The 19,510-nt window shown below is 44.8% G+C and overlaps 1 protein-coding gene across 1 annotated transcript in view; it reads right to left on the reverse strand.

Moving 5' to 3' along the window:
• The window catches only part of LIN54 (lin-54 DREAM MuvB core complex component), a 427,221-nt gene that overhangs the window by 119,901 nt on the left and 287,810 nt on the right, over positions 1-19,510 (reverse strand). The window contains exon 7 of the mRNA XM_078676187.1: positions 9,824-9,897. Within this exon, the coding sequence (XP_078532313.1) occupies positions 9,824-9,897 (74 nt within the window). The remainder of the gene's footprint in view (positions 1-9,823; positions 9,898-19,510) is intronic.

Genomic DNA, 19,510 nt, shown 5'->3' on the forward strand with positions numbered 1-19,510 from the left:
AAGCCTGAGATCCTGAGCCAGGCTTGCCTTCTCTCTGTGATGCCTATAGCCATCAGTTTGCTGGCTGTTTCTGCCCCATCCAAGGCTGTCTTGAGGCACGAGTTAGCGATGCTTTTCCCCTCTTCCACAAGGTGTGATGCCCTCTCACGGTATTGTTCCGGGAGGTGCTTGAGTAATTGGCCCATCTCATCCCAATGCTGGTATTGATGTCTGTTCAGGAGGGCATTGGAGTTCGCCATTCGCCAGTGCGTTGCGGCGTTCCTCTCTATTTTCCTGCCTGTTAGATCCATCCTCCTGCTTTCTTTGTCAGGTGGAGGTCCAGATGTTGTTGGGACGTTTGCCCTTTTTCTGGCCGTTGCAGCGATTATTGAGTCTGCTGTGACGGATCCCTTGATGTAAGCTAGGTCCTGGGAGGAGAATTTTTATTTCTACTCCGTCCTCGGCGTTACTGATCTGCATGTAGCCGGTTCCTTGAAGGCTTCCTTCCCCTGGTCTGTGACACTCTTTAGCATGGGCAAGAACTGGCTTCTTGTCTGAGTGGGGAGCAATGTCTCCAGCAGGAAATCTGCTTTTGGCCTCTCCTCCTCCAGCTTAACTCCATAGGCTGCTGCCGCCTTCCTGACCACCTCATTGTATGCCCCAATGTCGTCCGGTGGCGAAGGCCTCAAGGGGTATGTTTCCACAGCCTCCTCCGGGTTTTCGGCCTCGATGTCCTGCCATTCCTGGTCTTTGGCCGTCGAGGAACCTGAGCCGTAGCTTGACTGCTGCTCCCCGTAATCCCCTTCTGTGTAGTAGAGGTCTTCTGCCTCTTCTTGCTCCGAGGGTTCCGGAGTTTTCGGCGTCTCTTCGACGTCGAACTCCTCGTGCTCCTGTACCTCAGCGACGGTCGGTGCCGGCTTCGAGTGGATCCTGTAACTTTTAATTTTTTCGTCGAAGTCCTTCTTTCTCTGAAGGATATTCTCCATTTCGGCCTCGAGCCTTCTTTTCTTTCTCTGCATCTCTGCGGCCTGCTCGTCGTCAAGCGTTTCGGCTGTTCTTTTCGGCGGCGGCGTCGACGTCGAAACTTTCTTCGGCTCCTTTTTCGTCGAAGTCGAAGGCCCTTTTTCGGGGGCTTGCTTCGATGACCTATGCTTTTCGCTGGTCTTCGGCCTCCGGGAGTCCTTCTCGAAGGATCCGCTGGGCTCTTTTTCGGAGGATGCAGCTTCGGTCGTCGAAGTTTTCGGCGCCGGTGCTCCTTTCGAGGCTCTAGGCTCTGACTTTCGAGAGTCTGCCTCTGGCTTTCGAGACCCTGTGGGGGTTTTCGGGGTCGTAGACTCTCCTACCTTGTCAGGCGTTTTCTTATCGGTCTCTGCGACCGTGAAGTCATCTGGACCTTTGGCGATGTTGTCCTCGTCGTCGGTGGAGAGGCCCAGTTCGTAAAGCGTCGGGGCCTGGCCCTTGCCCTGCATCGTGTGGTGAGCAGTCCTCTGTCTCCCTCGAACTCGGAGTGTCTGCGGCTTGAAGACGGAGCAGGTGTTGCAGTCTCTGCTCTTGTGGTCGATTGGCAGGCAGAGGTTGCAGACCGGGTGCTGGTCCTTCTGCGCGAACGTGTGGTGGCAGTTTTTGCAGAATTTAAAGGGTGTCTTGTACATCCCTGTGCTCAGGGGGCCCCCTGTGTGCGCATTCCTCCAAGGACATCGAAGATCTCGAAGTTCTTTCCTTTCTTCGTCGTCTCTTCTCTGATGGTCCTCTTCTCCCGATCTTCTCCGGTCTTTACCGTCGAAGAGTTGCTGTATTTCCTTCTTTTCTCCTCCAAAACTTCTGGAGCTTCACGCGACGATCCAGACCCAACGGCGGAAAAAAGAATCTGAAGATGGCGCCCAAGGGTGGTAGCTTCTGCCGGAAGCATGCAGACGTCACCGAAGGTACACCAAATGGTGGGACGTCAACGCCCACCTGGGCTACGAAAAAAAAAAGAAAAAAAAAGAGAAAAAAGACTACGAATCCGGACCCAACCACCAGATTGCGGAATATGCACAGCATAGTGAATCCAGAAAGATTCACGCTGCAAAACCCCTGTTTTCCTTTGATTTCTTCCCTTCCTTTTCTGTTTTCTTCCCGCTTTTCCTTGTTGGAGAGGGGTTGACGCTCTGTCTTTTTGACAAGTTTTTTCGGGATGCGCTGTACTCTCTGTAGGGGAAGTTACGGCTCCTTCAGGTTGTTGTTTGTTATCGGCCGGTATGATCTTGTCATTTAATTTTTCCCTAAGCGGAAGTGGGTCTAAGGTTATCTTTGGATTCTCCTGGTTTAGAGACTGTGGTTCGGCTTGCGAAGACAAGGCAATTTCCTGTCTGCTCTCGATGGGATTACTTGGATAGTTGTTTTTGACTGCGACCCTAATGTCGGAGAGGAGATTATCCAGTGCTGATGGTAGTGTTACCAGTTTATCCACTATTGTAATGCAAGAGCAGGTCGGCTCTATTAATTGAGTCTCAGCTTGCGTCCTTTTTATCATGCCGTTCAGCTCTGCTAACTTGCCGTCAATATTGGCAACAAATATTGACAGGGAGTTAAGAACAGAGAGTTGTAAGTCCATCTTGTCAGACTGGTATTGACTGGCATTTGCTGTTAGTTGCATTGTGTGCAGAAGGGATACCCAGATGTCTTCCTTGGCATTAGGTCTTTCCTTCCCCGGGTTTTCACAGATCCTCTCACCTGGCAGTTCCTGCTTCGCTTCCGCGGGGTAGGATGCTACCAGTTCTTCCCACTCTTCCGGGGTGAGATACGAGGTTTCGAAGTCGTTTATCCTAGGTATTGTAAGTCCTGAACTGGGTTGTATATTAGAGGCAGTTGATTGACTGAGGATATTTGTTCCGGTGTGTGTTGGGGCGTGGCCTTGTTCCGCGCCGTCCTTTTGCAGCTTGGGTTTATCGAGTTTCTCATGTGGTTGTTCATTAAGTTGGGGTGGGCGCTGACCCTGGTCTCTTGTTTCCTGTGTTATTATGATGGTTGATTGCCCTGCTGCGTCAGAGTCTGCCCTTGTTGATGAATCTGTCATGTCCCTGGGTGCAGGCATTACTTGTCTGTCCGCTGGCGTTGTGACTTTGTATTTGCGGGTTGATATTTCTTTTTGTGTTGTTTGGTCTATGTTCTGCGTAAGTTCACTCATCTGCGTGTCGTCCTTGGAGGGTAGATCCTGGAGCCCCCACTTTGTTGGCCTGTCTGGTCCGCCGTATCCCGCAGAGGTTCCCGGTGAGCCTTGCATTCTCCTCTGGGGTGCTGGGCGTTCATGGTATTTCTCCTCAGTGCCATTGTAAATTTCATTTTGTCTCAGAAAGCTTGTGGGGGTTCTGGGACGCCTCTCCCTGCTTGATTTTAGTGGGAGGTTTGGTGGGAGGTTGGGGGTTGGGTTCACCCTTTGGTCCGCTTTTATAATTTCTTTTGAGTGGTCTTGCGCATTGCCTTTTGCTATTATTTCTGCATTTGGGTCAGCCCACTCTTGTCTTTGACCATAGTCCTGTGCTGGTTGTTCCCCCAGTGATCCATTGTTCATTTCTCTGCTGATTGCAGAGATCTGTTCCCTCTTTTGGGGATCAACTTGGTTCATTTCCTCCTTCGCCACTCCTCGTTCTAGCTCCTGCTCTAGAGGAATTGTCCTGTTTGTTTTGGCTGGTTGAAGTGGTGTTGGTAGATCGCTGGTACTGGCGTTATTTAGATACAGAACTGTGTTGGGATCTTTAATGAATGCAAATTTTGTATAAATTTTTGGTTGAAAGCCCAGTTTATTGCTGGAAGGGCTGTGTGTGTAGTCACCAGCTTTAGAGCCTCTAGGATTGGTAAAAAGGGGGGAAATCAGGGCAGGCTCACCTTCCACACATCCGTTCTTTCCCTTGTCCTTTCCATCTCCCGTTCCTTCGTTACACACATCTATTAAATCCCTCTTAAGATTCTTCTTTGCTTTTCTTAATCTTTTCGGGGGATTCGTAGGTGCCGCGTTGTTCCTTGGCTTCCCAGACCTCATTTCGCGTTTTTTTCTCTTCTCTTTGTCCTTCGCCCTTTTTCGTATCCTTTTGTCCTTATATCTCCTTGTGTCTCCTTTTTCCCCCCTTTCTCAGCTACTTTTGGGTTAGTAAGGGGTTGATAGGAGTTGGCGGGAGTTCAGAGTGCGATTCAGCAAGAGTCAGTGAGGGTTGGTAACTCCCTGCTGCAACTGTAACACGAACTGCCACTGCCACCGCAGCGGTTTCGCCCCTTTTATGCGGCCCCGCAGCCTCTCTAGAGTTTTTTCCTGCCCCCTGACTCAAATCTCAAGTCTCGGGCCTCTCACTCCTGTACCACTGCATAGGCAGATGGGTAAGGTTGAGGATCGGAGGGCAGGAGGTGCTGGGGGGGTGCAGGGGGGTAGCAGCAAGCGAAGCAGCAAGAGGATTGGTTTTGCAGCTTAGCTTAGCTTAGCTTATTTTAATTAGGCTTAAAAACATAGAAGAACTTGAGCAGGATAGATTTCAGTTTTTTTACCTTTGTATTTCCCCTTTAATAGCAATGCCTGGATGCAGGGGACGATAGGAGCACAAAGCGCAAGATGGTAGCTCACCGGTTGCAGCTTGGCCTGGCTCGTGTCTGGCTCCGGTCTCGGGGTCTGGAGGTGCAGCGAAGTAAGGGATGTGGGGCTGCAGGCTGCGGGCTTCACGATCCCCCTTTGCTCACGCCGCCTGCTCACTCCTGCTCGTTCACTCCTCCAGCGGCCCCCCCCCCAGCAGGCAACAGGGTCGTTGGTCGGACCTCCGAGTGCACCAGGTGCCGTAGGCTATGTGCGGTGTGTTGTGTGCCGTGCGCTGAGAGTCGGGTGCCTGGGTCGTATGCTTGACACCGGTGCGACTCTTCTCTCGGGGCACAGGGGCACAGGAGGACAGGACACGGCGCTCGGGCCCCTCTGTCTCTGCCTTCAACTTCTGCTCCAGCCCAGGGTCACCGCCAGCCCGTTGCCGCCAGCTCGTCGACGCTCCGGCTCCTCTCCGGACTTCTGGCTCGATACACTGTGCTGCTGCTCAATAGCGCCACCGTGAGTTCCTGCCCAGCTTACACTAGTTTTCCAACACAGATAAGCATTAAGCATTATATGGCTTTGTCTCGTCTTTTTTATCTTAAATTCACAAAACATCTGCCCAACCACCTTTTGAGGTCTTCTTTTAATCCTACTTTCACAGTGCCAAAATTCAAACTCAACAGCTCGTCAGGAAAATTCCTCCAATTACTGGGACCTTCCCTGTGAAACTCAGTAGTCATTCAGTTGCATTGTACCAGACCTCTGCGAGCACCACAAACTTTTCAAAACCTACCTATATTCTTAATGCGGTATGATCTGTTTGGTTTCCTCTGATAGTATGCAACATTTATTTATTTATTGAATTTATAAAGCGCGACAGCTACCCGTGAGGGTTTCCCGGCGCTAATTGACCAAAAGCAACCGGACACCAAAACAGAAAAGAAAACTACTGATTAAACAGCCAGGTCTTTACTGCTCTTCGAAAGCAAGCACGGCTGTCCTCCATGCGAATAGCCAGAGGAATGGAATTCCAAAGTTTGGGTCCTAGATTAGAAAAGGCACTACCACCCATTCTGGACAGTCTAAACTTGGGTACACAGAATATGTATTGAGAAGAAGAGCGGCGAGAAGGAATATAGGGCTTAACAAGAGACTGAAGGTATAGGGGAGCTACACCCGCCTTAATCTTGTGCATGTAGCTAAGGGCCTTGAACTTTACACAGCTTTCGATGCGAGCCAATGGAGTTCCCTCAGACGCTCCGTGATATGGTCCGTTTTACGACAGCCGCAAAGGAGCCGAGCAGCGGCGTGCTGAACTAATTGGAGGCGGCGAGTGACTGCCTTGGTGGATCCCAGATAGAGCACGTTACCATAGTCCAATCTGGAGGTCACCAAGGCGTCAACCACAGATCTCCGGGTGTCTGAGGGAAGCATCCAGAAGATTTTTCTGAGCCACCACAGGATGGTAAAGCAGGTGGCTGCTACCTTGTTGACTTGGTCCATCATAGATAACCCCTTGTCGATGGTCACTCCAAGGTTGCGCACACGTTCGGACGGGACCGGCAGGGCACCCATGGCAGAAGGCCAATGCCTCGGGCTCCAAAGATCTGGTTTGTTACCCAATACCAGGACCTCCGTTTTCCCGCCATTTAATTTAAGCAGGTTGCTATTCATCCAGCAAGCTATGTCGCTGAGTCCTGCTTGCAAATGGGATGGCAAAGTGGGGTCAGCAAAGGATAGGGAAAAGACGATTTGTGAATCGTCGGCATAAGTGAATAAATTCAGTCCAGACCTTTGAGCAATATGAGCCAAAGGGGTAACATAAAGATTGAACAAAAGAGGACTCAAAATAGAACCCTGGGGTACACCATGATGGGAGAATACATTTTAGAGGTGGATGAGTGGGAAAAAATTTGAAAGGTCCGATCCTTCAAAAAGGACGAGAGCCAATCCAAGGCTTTACCCTCAATGCCAATGTTTGCAAGAGCTCTGATGAGGATGTTATGGGATACGGTATCAAATGCTGCACTGAGATCAAGCAATATCAGTGCAGCCGTTTCCCCTCGATCCAGAAGCAAGCGTAGATTTTCAGTCACACCTAAGAGAGTAGTCTCGGTGGAAAATCCCGGGCGGAAGCCGGACTGAGAAGGGTGTAATAAGTTGTTGAGCGCAACGTACTGAGACAAGTGTACGTGAATATGTCTCTCCGGGACTTTAGAAAAAATAGGCAATAAAGAAATAGGACGATAATTGGAGGAAACGTTGGGATCAGCAGTGGAGTGACCATAGTGTGCTTCCAGCAGCTGGGAACAGTAGCAGAATTTAGAGAGTGATTAAGCAACGTGCAGATGGTAGAAAGCTGGGGGAGGTCCAAGGAGCGTAGTATGGAGACAGGCACCGGATCCAATGGCGAACCTGACTTAACCTTGCTCAGGGTCTCCAAGAGGGTTGAAGGAAGAAGATCAGGCCAAAACAGGAGTGGAACCGATGGCTGTGATAGAGAGGCAACGTCCACACCGACGTCATGGAGCGGATTGACCGAAATATTACTGATGTTACTAGCTCCTTGAGCGGCAATGTCCTGATGTATGTTCTCTATCTTGGAGATGAAATACTGTGCGAGCTCGTCGCATTTATTATTAGATAGGGAGGGAAGTGTGGCCTTAGTCCTGGAGCCAGCAAGTTCCTTAACCACGCTAAACAGAATTTTAGATTTATTGACCGCTTCGGAAATCATTTTATTCACGTAGCGTGCCCTAGTCTGGGCACAAGCTTTGTGATAATGCTTCAGCTCAGTTTTATAAGCGAGGCAAGTGGAGGCGGAGTAATCCCTTCTCCAAGCCCGTTCTAATTTTTTGCATCGGGATTTATCGATTTGAAGAGACTCATTATACCAAGGGGCGGGAGTTCTGTGAGTGGTGCTTTTCTTCAGAACTGAAGGAAGACAAATATCAATGGCTTTAAGGAGCCAGGCGTTCACGGCGCAAGCCACAGTTTCAATATCTGCTAGGTCCGGCCGACTAAACGGCGAGTGGTCAGCCAGAGCTTTATTGAGAGCACATATGTCCAACTTTTTCCAATCTCTCTTCTTTATGCTCCCAAAGGATCTACTATTAGTGAATGCTTTGGGACTCACAACTGTAAACTTAATTAAATAGTGGTCAGACCAAAGAATCGGTAGGGATGGGAAACAAAGTAAATGAGGAATATTGGAAAAATGGGGTCAAGTAGATGACCGCCCCTGTGGGTGGAACCTTTATTCTGAAGGGTGAGGTTCATGGCAACCAGGTCGGCAATAAGGTTAGTGCTCAACCTATTTGTGGGGTCTTCCAGATGCACATTAAGATCGCCCACGACTAAGAAGTTGCTGGACGATGAGAGGACCGAGCTTATGTAATCGGTAAACTGGGCCAGCCAGGTATTTGCCGGACCTGGAGGTCGATAGACTAACAGGCCAGTGAGAGTGGTCTTAGGGTGCAAAGCAAGTTTAAAATGTGCGGCCTCTCAGTTGACTAAAGCAACAGGGTCTAACTGACATTGGTAGGTGTCTTTAAAAATAATTGCCACGCCACCCCCCGATTTTCTTGGGGCGGTCACACCTAACAATGGCATACCCAATGGGTAATGCTTCCGCAACATCAGGGCCAGAACAATCGTGAAGCCAGGTTACAGTGATGAAGAGCCCGTCAGGGGATTCATTAGTGAGAAGATCGAAAATCTCACGTCTGGGCAGAGAGCGACAGTTCACGCTAAAGAAGATATAGCCCAAAGGGGAGGAAATGGAAGTCCTCTGAGTAAAGCGGCTGCAGAGCTGCGGGACATCTAATGAGAAGGAACAATGGGTACAGTTTTGCGGGAGCTGATCAAACCCTTCAAAGGCGGCGACTGGGTGTTCAAGTATAGGTCTCAAGGCATATAGTTGTTTCGCCTCAAACAAGTCTAGGCAGACTGTTATGGCCAGGGGTTTTGGCCCCTGGACCCGTATGGGCGCGGACGGGCGCAGACGGGCACGCCTTTGGCGCGCCCGCCTGCTGCGCGAACGGAAGGGAACACACATTTATACCGGAAGAGGGTCGGAATGTCTGAACCGCCAACCCTGCACCTCCCTGTGAAAAGTCGGCACACCCCCGGATCAGCCCGCGACAGCCCTCAATCGGCTGCACGGGGTGACGTCAGTGCCCACGGAGGTAGCCAGGGGCGAAACAAACAACTGTGCAAATAAGCAGTGTGTAAGTCAAACAAACTAAAACAGCGTTAAAATTGTTAAAATTGTCAAGACAAAGGTAAGCAGCATGGCTGTTCAGGAATGAAAGTGCAGAGTGCTAAATATCAATCAATGTGGGTCAGGGGCGCGGCGGTTTAAATACCTGAGAGGGCGGGAGGGTCGTAATGTCTGAACCGCCAACCCTGCACCTCCCTGTGAAAAGTCGGCCCACCCCCGGATCAGCCCGCAACAGCCCTCAATCGGCTGCACGGGGTGACGTCAGTGCCCTAGGAGGTAGCCAGAGGCGAAACAAACAACTGTGCAAATAAGCAGTGTGTAAGTCAAACAAACTAAAACAGCGTTAAAATTGTTAAAATTGTCAAGACAAAGGTAAGCACCCTAGCTTTCCCGGCTTTCCGCCTCAGGAAAGAAAGTGCAGAGTGCTAAATATCAATTAACACCAAGAGTTATATACATGAATGATAACCCTATCAGCCCTGGGTGGGTAGAAACTAGTTTTAAAAGATAGACCACACCAACTCAACGCCCCTCCCTTGTTCCCTCTATTTAGTTCACTCCATCCCTGCTCCTGGTTTCTCCTTTCCCATTTATTCTGTCCCGTTCTCAATTTACTTTACAATGGAAGAGAGTGTATTACAAATATTTAACTTAATACTCAGATTACAAAGCAGAAGTAGCTAAAGAAAGCTGGGCAGAGCAGTGTGACTAGAAGATATTTAAGGTAGGGCCAAGTCTCACCAGCTATTAAATAGGACTCCAAGGGATTTAAACAAATTATTAATCAGCCTCACAAACACAAAGAGAAGCAAATAAATCAGATTCACAAAACATGCATACTTCTAATCGTGCAGGAGGATATTTGTTTGGTGGCTATGACATGAAGGCACAGACACAAGAGAAGTGGTTTTGCCTGAGAATTGTTTGTTGGAGCAAAATTGATGTACTGGGAAGGAAAAAACAACAATGTCAAATGGGAACAGTACAATATTAGCATATATTTATTTCCTCAAAACTCCCCATTAAAATGTCTAAATCAACCTTAGAAGTAAGGGAAACCTCTACACATGATTTACCTGTTTCACCGTCTGTGCTGGAACAATCGGAACAGACATCCGTACTGGAGTTGTGTTTACTACCACAGTTTTGGCTGTGAAGAAATGACAGAATGGAAGATTTAGTTTTGTATACAACGAGAGGATCAATCTCAAATGTAGCCTTTCCACTGGTTTGTTAGAAATATAATAACTATGCTTTTGTAGTCTTTTGAAAAATTGATGTAACCATCATGACTCTTATATTCCCTTAGAGATCACTTAATGAATTTTATATTTTGCCCACACTGCATTTGCTCTTGTCCCAAGTAACACTCTGTGTCTCTCATATCAATAATGGCGCATTTATCAGATATTATAAAGTGTTGTGCACAGGACTACGGCAATTACAAGTAGTACCTGAAATTGGGCGAAAATGTATGTGTCCTCACAATAATCCAAAAGAGGTATATCTCTCACAAAACGATAAGAAAGATTACTTCACTGGTATCTCCTGTATCCTTAGTGCAAAAGCTACTTAACATTATTATCACAACTGAAAATTGGTTGACAGAATTGGAGGATTTAAAACCACTGTACATATCATCAAAAGTTTCAAGCTTGGGCTGCACTTATCCACAACCATGCCAGATCTCCATCCAGCAGTTTCTGTGATCTGTACTCTGTTTTTGCCATGCCTGACACTCCACGAGGAAAACAGGACTGCCCTTATACCATCTGGCTGGTGAGTAGGCATTACATTCTTGAAAGAGACATGGACAAAAAAGCCAACCTAGTATAGCACGTAGCTTTGTTTTACTTTTATCCTTCTTATTTCATGATTTCAATTATTAAACCAATGGAAGAACATTCAGAAAAGTGTCTTAGCTTGGACTGTGCTGAAGAGGCAGCGAACAGTAACACAACACAAAACTGAGCAAAGGCGCATGAACCAGAACCAGAACTAAATGTTTAAATAGAAGAACCACTGATTTGATTAAAAGACCCACCTCTTTCATTTGGAGGCTGAGTGCTTCCTCGTCACTCTAAATACCCAGAAATTCGTGTGCTTCTTTTCAATAGAGCTACGTAAAAGAGCCTCTTGACTTTATTCCGCACATCCAGTCCCTTTGCTGATTTCAAGTGTGAATAGGGCACAGGGACAATATCCTGAACGATTTATCTTCGTTCATTTCTTTGCGGTCTTCTAGAACTGGTCTGCAAAATTGTTTCAAAACCGTTTTATTTAACTAGGAAGTAGCAAGCATGAATGTCCTTATCTTGCGTGAACCTAGAGTCCTCTAACAGACTTTTCTGTCAGACAACTTGGATGTGTTTACAAAATATATTATCGGCCACAAACAGTAATGCAGAATGCAGCCAAAGACAAAACAAGCCCACTCTACAAAATTCATTGAGAAGGACATACATTTCTTACGCAGTTACTATATCAACTATTTTAGAATTAGTTAAGACTATTATCTGGAAGTGAAACCTCTTCAAGTCTGGTACTGGGATATCCAAGACATGAATCAAATGAGATAATAGAAAAAGTGCTATGATCATTCATACCAATCACGGAGATAAGCTTTCAGGCGCAAACCTCCGGCAATTGACAAAATCCCACCTTCTGATAAAAATGATTTCTACAGCCTAGCTACAATGATTCTTGAGCAAAGACTGGGAGAAAGGTTTCGTTGGAAGGGTGGGCGCTGATAACAGTGCATTACTGAGGGCCTTTGTAAAACAAAGTCCTAAGCTGTAAGAGTATTTACAGAGTAATTCTGCTTTTTAGTTTTTTAACCACTGTTCTGTCACATGTTACACATTTTTAAACACTTGATGAGGTAGCAAGTCCTGGTGTGCAGCACAGATGCCCCAGGCCTCTGGTGGTTCGGGGAATACCTAATTCCCACTTTATTAGGCATGTAGTCTTACCTAGCTGATTTTCTCAGGGTACGTTGATTTATAGTAGAAGCACCTAGTGTTCCCTGCATGCACATGAAACCCCTTTCAGTGCACTTCTATCCTTTGAGATATTGCCACCTTGCTACTCCTTTAAATATTATACATAAGCAGATCACTAAACACAAATCTATTCTCATTACACTTGCCTCCATTTGCTGCCCACTAGTTCAATAGCCTAACATGCATCTTGACTCCCCAGAGCTCACTTTTCTCAAATCTCATATCCAAGAAAATAATCTGAACCTGGGCCTCGATATTAAGGCTGAAAATGACCACCAACATAATAGCCAGCCAAAAGTTCTCAACGTATATCCACAGCAGAACTCAGTTTATTCATAAATCTTTTGACTCAGACATGACTTGAATCTCTTCCTAACCTAATACATTTCTGCCTCTAGCCGCCACTTCCACCACCTCTTTATCTCTCATGTGATCAGGTTGTTCACAGCCTGGATCAATATACTCCACATTAAGCCTCCAACAACTCCACTCTAAGCTCTTTACAAATGTATCCTATTTTTTTTTTGCTTCCTTTTTCAAAGAGTTGCATGATCATTTCTTCTTAGTAAAGCTCTACTGAAATCTCTAACCTCACTCATTACTCAGACCCTGGACTCTAATGCTGCAATAAAACCTGGATTCAAATGTTCCTATATAAACGAAAAAACAAGCAACGATAACAGTTGATGGCTCTCTCACTAAACCCGATATGAAACAATAACACAGAAGTAAAGGAGCAGCAGAGGTAGTCCAGAACATAGGGAGATCTACTGAAATATAAATTGGCCACATTTGCTACAAAGTGTCAACTAAATTAGAACAAAGCAGACCTCTGACAGTCAGCACAGTAAACAACAGATTTAGAGACCCGTTAAAATAGTTTTGGTTTACAGCCACCCCGCACTTTCACGCCCAACTCTGCAATGGTGCAGAGATGTCAAACATAAGCACTACCCAAAACTGATAAAATCAAGGAATCCATTTTTGCCTCGATGACACCAGATGCACCAACCTCATGCCAAGCACACTAGAGGCAATAAATCACCTTGCCTTCAAACACCTCTCTGAAGCCACACGAAAAAGAACCATTCTTTCTCTCAAAAAACACTAATGCTCCCATACTATTTAAATAACAGCGGCTACTCCTCTACCGCACAGTTAATCTCACTCTCTGAAAAGACCCAAGTTCAGGGTCATCTCCCAGATAAGTTCAAACAAGCATTGATTAAACAGACTAAAAAAAAGAATCGCTCCCTAGATTCCAAACATTCTGCTAACAATTACTTGTTGGCTGTCCTGCTGCTCATATCAAAGATTCCCAAGCGATCCCATCATTTTCCAGCCCCTTGATGCAAACCCCATTATAAATCCTTTTCAATCTAGACTCTACCGCCTAAAACGGCAGTAACAGCTTTTGACACATGTTCCCACAACATTCTTTTCAAGAGGGTATTTGATAATTCCCTGAAATGCTTTGTCAAAGTCAAACAGTCTTGTATAGCGCTGCATATCACCGCTGCATATCACCGTTAGGTCTCAAGGCGCCTCCTGACCTCTTAAGAGCTCCTGGAGTTAACTTTAATAGATACACTGATTACAACAATCTCTACTCAGACCTTGTGAGAGACAGAACTGCCTACCCAAACATCTATCCCTCCCTTGAAAACAGAGTCCTGGATTAAATGAAACAATCTCTTCCTAAACATCTAAAAATGTAATTAATAAATGAAATAATAAATTCAGCTGGCTTACGGAATATCCTGGACCCCTCACTCGCATACCGTTCCGTCCATCTCAATGGTTCTTTACCCCAAAAAGTACTTCATGCTCAAAAGGCAAGCACAAATAAGTTACTTTAGACTTCCTCCTGTCATCTGGGAAACAACTCTACTCCTTTAGACTCTGGAAAGTTACTCTGAAATTAAATATAACACTGAATTCCAGCTAATCTTTACCTCAGATCTGTTCCTCAACCCTTCTACTATATCATACTAGACTGTAACCACTGAAATCTACCTTTCGTAATAAAACCCTAGTCCTCCAGAACTCTGTGGCAAGACTAACCTCGAACACTAACCCCGAGACTGCATTAAACCAATTATGAGAGCTGTTCACAATAAAGCCCCTTCACCGAGATCACCTCTTCATAAAATGTATTGTTACTCTTGTCTCTCCAGTAAGCATCTGTGCGATATGACATGATCCACAATCAGTGGACAAAGGTCTCACTATTCTAGGACTCAATCTCACCATTTCTCAGACACCAGGGATCAACTTGCATTCAGAAAATTGTTCAAAACCCTGCTCTTTGAGTGAACATTGGGATAATATGCCAGCCAGTAAAGCTTTGCCTGAGGCTTGTGTGCATTTTATACATTTCACAAATAAATAACAATGAAATAACACAGATAAGTTGCCCGTCAGACAATCATTTCTGTGTAAACAATTAGCCTTCCCAGCTACAGAAACCAAAATAGTGGTGTGGAAAACCACTTTCTGGCTTAAAAAAAAAGTCAGAATACTATTGCGTCAAGGAAGACCTTGCCCCTTTCTGAAGAAAATTAACTTCTGCAATTTCCCGGTCAAAACCCCCTATGATAGGCAATTAGTCAAACTAGTCAAATCTACTACACGTCAAACTCTTCTACATTTTGTTTGAACTATTACCAACAAGGTGGCACCAGGTAGACTCTGATGATCCCATAAAAAGAGGTTACCTAATGCAAATGAATTCTAGTTCTGTATTCCAATGGATTGGCCACACATGAGATTTATCCACTCAGTCCATCTAAGACCACGTCTTAATTCAGCATGACACATAGCAAGCAATGGCACAATTTAAGTCAGTCCTACTATCACAAATTGACAGGCCTCTTCCATAGTTTATTAATATCAAAAATATACAGGAGGGTGTTAGTTTAGACACTACTGTCATGACACCACCCATAGACAATTTATCCAAGGCAGCAGTTGCGTTAACGTGCAGGAAAGTAGCTTTAGATGAGGAAATGATTGGTACTCCTTAACCTTTTCATGAAATGCTCTATGTAGAAAGTCATATACTAAAACTTGCACAATTGAATGTCCTCCTGCATAAAACTCAGCAATAAGTTTGCTAACTTGTCAAATGTCTTCCCCAATACAGAAGGTCAGTACCTTACTCCAGGAGTTGCACTTAACTATAAAATCTATTATGATAAATAGGGCCAAACTAACCCAGAAAGGGGTTCTCTTGGCACCCATTAAGAGCAGTAGGAAAACAATCAGATTATGAGGTCTGCTACAAGCTAAGTAGAGACTGACCAGAGGTAAGGAAATGTCAATTTTCGACATGCCACAGTTTAAAAAAGAAAAAAAAGAAATTACAGGCCACTGTCGTCGTTAATGACGAAAGACCTATTGGTAAGCAGAAACACCCATGAGACAACCATAATGTCAGTGACAAACTGACGCCTATACATTTTTTCCCCTAAGTCAGAAAGCATACAGTTTTATTTTTGTGTGCAACTCTAGATTACTCATCAGAATTGTTAACCCAACTCAAAGCGCAAACTTTAATTTTTAACCCCACAATTGCATGCAAATCACAGTGGGTTAGAGATGAGGATGTCTAATGCCAAATTAACTGATAATAGATTGTGTGTGATGAAATAAAGACAACAAAATTCCATTAACCCACATTAGTGTCCCATTTGGCAAGATCATAAAATAATAACTGTAAGCTGGAGCTCATTAGCCCACACCTAACCATAATAACTGAACCCTCAAGAAGGAATATGGATCAGACAATAGTGGCCCGAGAAGATCACTGTGAAAAACAGTGATCTTCCTCTTCCACTCTCGACCTCTGCCAGGAGCATAGCATTTATTTTCCAATTGCTTTGTACTCCCATTGTCTTTTTTTTTTTACCAATATGTGATTGCATACAAGATGGGTGTTGATTGCATACAAGATGGGTGTTTACTAATTAATGGCAGAATATCAATAACTCCGCAAAACAACTTATCAATGCTTGCTAAATCTAAACGGCTAGTGAATAAAGAAAAGCTGACAAGCAGCTTCTGCTAATAAATTGTAAGACATTTCTACCAAATTAGAGGAGGCTCAATATCATAAGGAGACTTGACTAGTTTATACAGCTTAACTGCTTTTGAGAATCTTCATCAGTAATCCTCAACACTACGTCATTCTTTTCTGACCAGAATTTCTGACAGTCTACATATCCATTTTACAAAGGTGTGTGAATGTGCGTGCACACACACACAAAGGCTGGAATGCTGTGCTAGAGATTTGTTTATTCTTTATTTGGTACAGGGACTATGAATAAACCTAGACTACTTTCAAAGACTGCATTACTGAAATTAGATTTCACCATTCTAGTTGGCTGCTCTTCTGTCCACTCCATCTTTGGTAATGGTTAGTGGGAATCATGTTCTTAGTACCTGCATTTCAAATACCCAGTGTTTGTGTTTTCTTCCTCTGGCAGCTGCAGCCTTCTGTGCTTATTTTTCCATCACGGTTTTAAAAGCTTAAAAACAAACTTGAATTTCCTGCAAATTACTGCAACCGCCTCAAGGGAGACATCAGTGGTCACCTAACAGGCTAAAAAAGATCATGTAACCCTTAAGTTGATTGAGGCAGTTCCTCATGATATGAAGAATTATGCAGCACATCAGAAAACGTAAAACCCCTGTGTAAATGTAAAACTCCCGCAAAAGGGCTCTTTTCAGAGCTTTCCTTTACAATGGCACGCCTTACCAGCAAGGGACCACCCAGAGGCGTTAGCAACAATCATGACCAAGTCAATATCATTTGTCTTCTTCATTCCGAGGGAAGGGGACAGATTTTGCCCAGGGAACGTAAAGTCAGTATCCAAAGGAGAAAGTAAAGGATGAATGCTAACTCCAGCACCAAAAACAATCATAACAATTTGTATGAAACCCCACTGTATGTTCCATCGGTTGGTAGCGTAAAGTTCCTTGTTGTATTCCAAGTTCACAATGCGTTGGTGATTGCTTAGACCAAGAACACAGTTTAAGGAAACTATTACCAGAATTTTGATCTTTTTCCATCTGCAAAGGCCATATTAATGTCCAAAAATGTAAGGTAATGAAGGCAGGAAGAAAACAGTAAGGAAACATTGGTAATGTTATACAACAGTTCAATCAAAAAGATCACTTAAGGGATACTTTCCAAAATATTGTAGTCTAGTCAAGGCAGAAAATTCAGCAAATCAACTCTGATTTATTCTTCATTTGCAGTCGAACACTTTTCTCCAACAAATCAGATGCGCAGTAACTGTGCCTAATGTGGCCTATAAGACCAAATCCATTATTAGCATGCACCAGGGAGCTAAAATGAGGAACTGTGGCAATATAAAATCTCTTATCCAGACAGAAAACTTTACAAATCACTGTTGAAATCACTTGGGACTTCGCTGGTGACCATGATATTGAGGAATCAGCTGTTCAGAAGCGCTGACCATTTGGGCTAAAAATTGTTGTAAACCACGAGACAACCACGACAGGTACTACATCTGCAAAAAGCTGCTTCTAACAATCCCATCGATGAAGCACTGGTTAACTAAGTTTTGTGGTGCATAATTCTACGATCAATCCTCTTTCGCTGAATAGTCTATTATTACTATAATGGATTTTGTGATTAGAACAGTGTTGTACATATTAGCATATTTATGATGGTTAACTATATACTGCCAGCCTTAAAAAGCAATACATTCTTTATTGCAGCTTATGCTGCTACAAACTACTGATAAGATATATAAATAGTGAACTCCGATGTAACTAGAACCATGCGTCGTGTGACTATGGAAAAACTGTAAATAAACATTTACATGTCGCTCATTTTCAGAAGTGAAAGAAGTTTTCTCGGCCTTTCTAGTACACGAGTGCTGCAATGTACAATTTCCAAATAAAAAAACCACTGACAGACAAAAGTAAATAAAATAGCTTCACTCACACAAACTTAAAAACATAAGCTAAATCAAAGGAAGGTTATTGTGGTCACTTATGATAGACTGCACAAGAGGATGGTCTAGCATAAGCATCGGGTGATATGGGCCCATTTGTTTTTCGACTGCCCTAAAGAGTGTACCGAACAAGAATGATGCTGTCCTGAGGTAAACAGGTAGTTTAGAAAATCTGGAACTCTGACAAAGGGGGCCGAGTGCGAGCTTCTCGCTCACCCTAATGGAATTATTAGCCCCTTATTTTAAAGCCAAGGAAGACTTTATCTTACTTGGAGATCTTAATATTCACATAGATCTCCCCAATCATCCAGATACAGTATCCCTGCTCTCCGATCTTTCCACACTAGGATTAGTAATTCGGAATAGTGGTCCTACACATACAGGTGGACACACCCTGGACTTAATTTTTTGTAACTGTCCTAAGATAAAATGCGATTCCCCAATCCCGGTAAGCTGGTCTGACCATTATATGGTCGAATTTACACTCTTAGGCCTTCACTTGCCTCGCCTTGAGTCTCTCCCAGCAGTCTGGCGACGACAGTGGCATAAGGTAACTCTAGATGGGCTACAGAGGGTATAGAATGAACCTACTATTCTTGAGAATGACGATGTCGAGAGTGGCCTTACTAAGTTCAACAGGGCCCTCCTAGAGGCAGTGGATCTACTGGCGCCCCTGAAACTCCATAAACAGTACCCTAGATTTAAACAGGAAGTATGGTACTCGGAAGAGCTGAGAGTGGAGAAACAAGGATGTAGAAAGCTCGAAAAAATCTGGAGGAAGTTACATACACCCCTTAGCAGGAAGTTGTACTCAGAGGCTCTGGCCATTTATCATAAAAATATAAAATCGGCCAGGAAGAACAGTCTCGCCTTACAACTGGATAAAGCTGGCAACTCCACCAGAGAACTTTACAAAATTCTTCAATCTTTTGTAAAACCTGTGGCCTGTGAAAGTCCTGATGATTTCTCTCAAACTCTCTGCGATGACATCTCAGCATTCTTTGAAAATAAAATAGAGTCAATATATGAGAAAATCACAAAGGCCGCAAATCTCAGGAGTGATGTTGATTACTCCGTCCTCCGGACATCTAAATGTGAAAGCACTTTATTTTCTGCATTTCCAGAAGTCAGCCTATCTGATGTTGTCTCCCTGTATAACCAAATCAAGACAGGGTCTCCAACAGATATTAACCCTGCTAAAATGGTTGCTCCATTAGGTGATCTGCTCTCCACTGGCATTCAAATGGTGATCAACCTTTCCCTTAAAGAAGGGCAGGTGCCCAGTGACTGGAAAAAGGCGATAGTGAACCCTATTCGGAAGAACGCGGCGCTGCCTTGGTCGGACCTTTCCAATCTCCGCCCGATCTCTCTCCTACCCTACCTTAGTAAGATGGCCGAGAAGCATATGAACACACATGTGTCTAATTTCATCGAGGCAGCGGGCGGTCTGGACCACTCGCAATCTGGGTTCAGACCTAATCACAGCACCGAATCAGTCCTCCTCTCCGTGACCGACACCATCATGATGGCACAGGATAGAGGAGGGTCTATGATTCTGGTGCTGCTGGATCTGTCCGCTGCCTTCGACATGGTGTCACATGAAATTCTTATCGGTCGTCTGAAAAGGGTAGGAATAGGCGGATCTGCCCTGTCATGGCTGAAGAGTTTCCTCTCTGGCCGCTCACAAACTGTCCGATTGGGCTCCCATCTTTCAATCTCTAGGGAGCTCACCAAGGGGGTTCCTCAGGGATCATGCCTAAGCCCCACACTTTTT

This window comes from Lissotriton helveticus, chromosome 2_1 (assembly GCF_964261635.1).
Source record: "Lissotriton helveticus chromosome 2_1, aLisHel1.1, whole genome shotgun sequence".
Taxonomy (NCBI): Eukaryota; Metazoa; Chordata; class Amphibia; order Caudata; family Salamandridae; genus Lissotriton; species Lissotriton helveticus.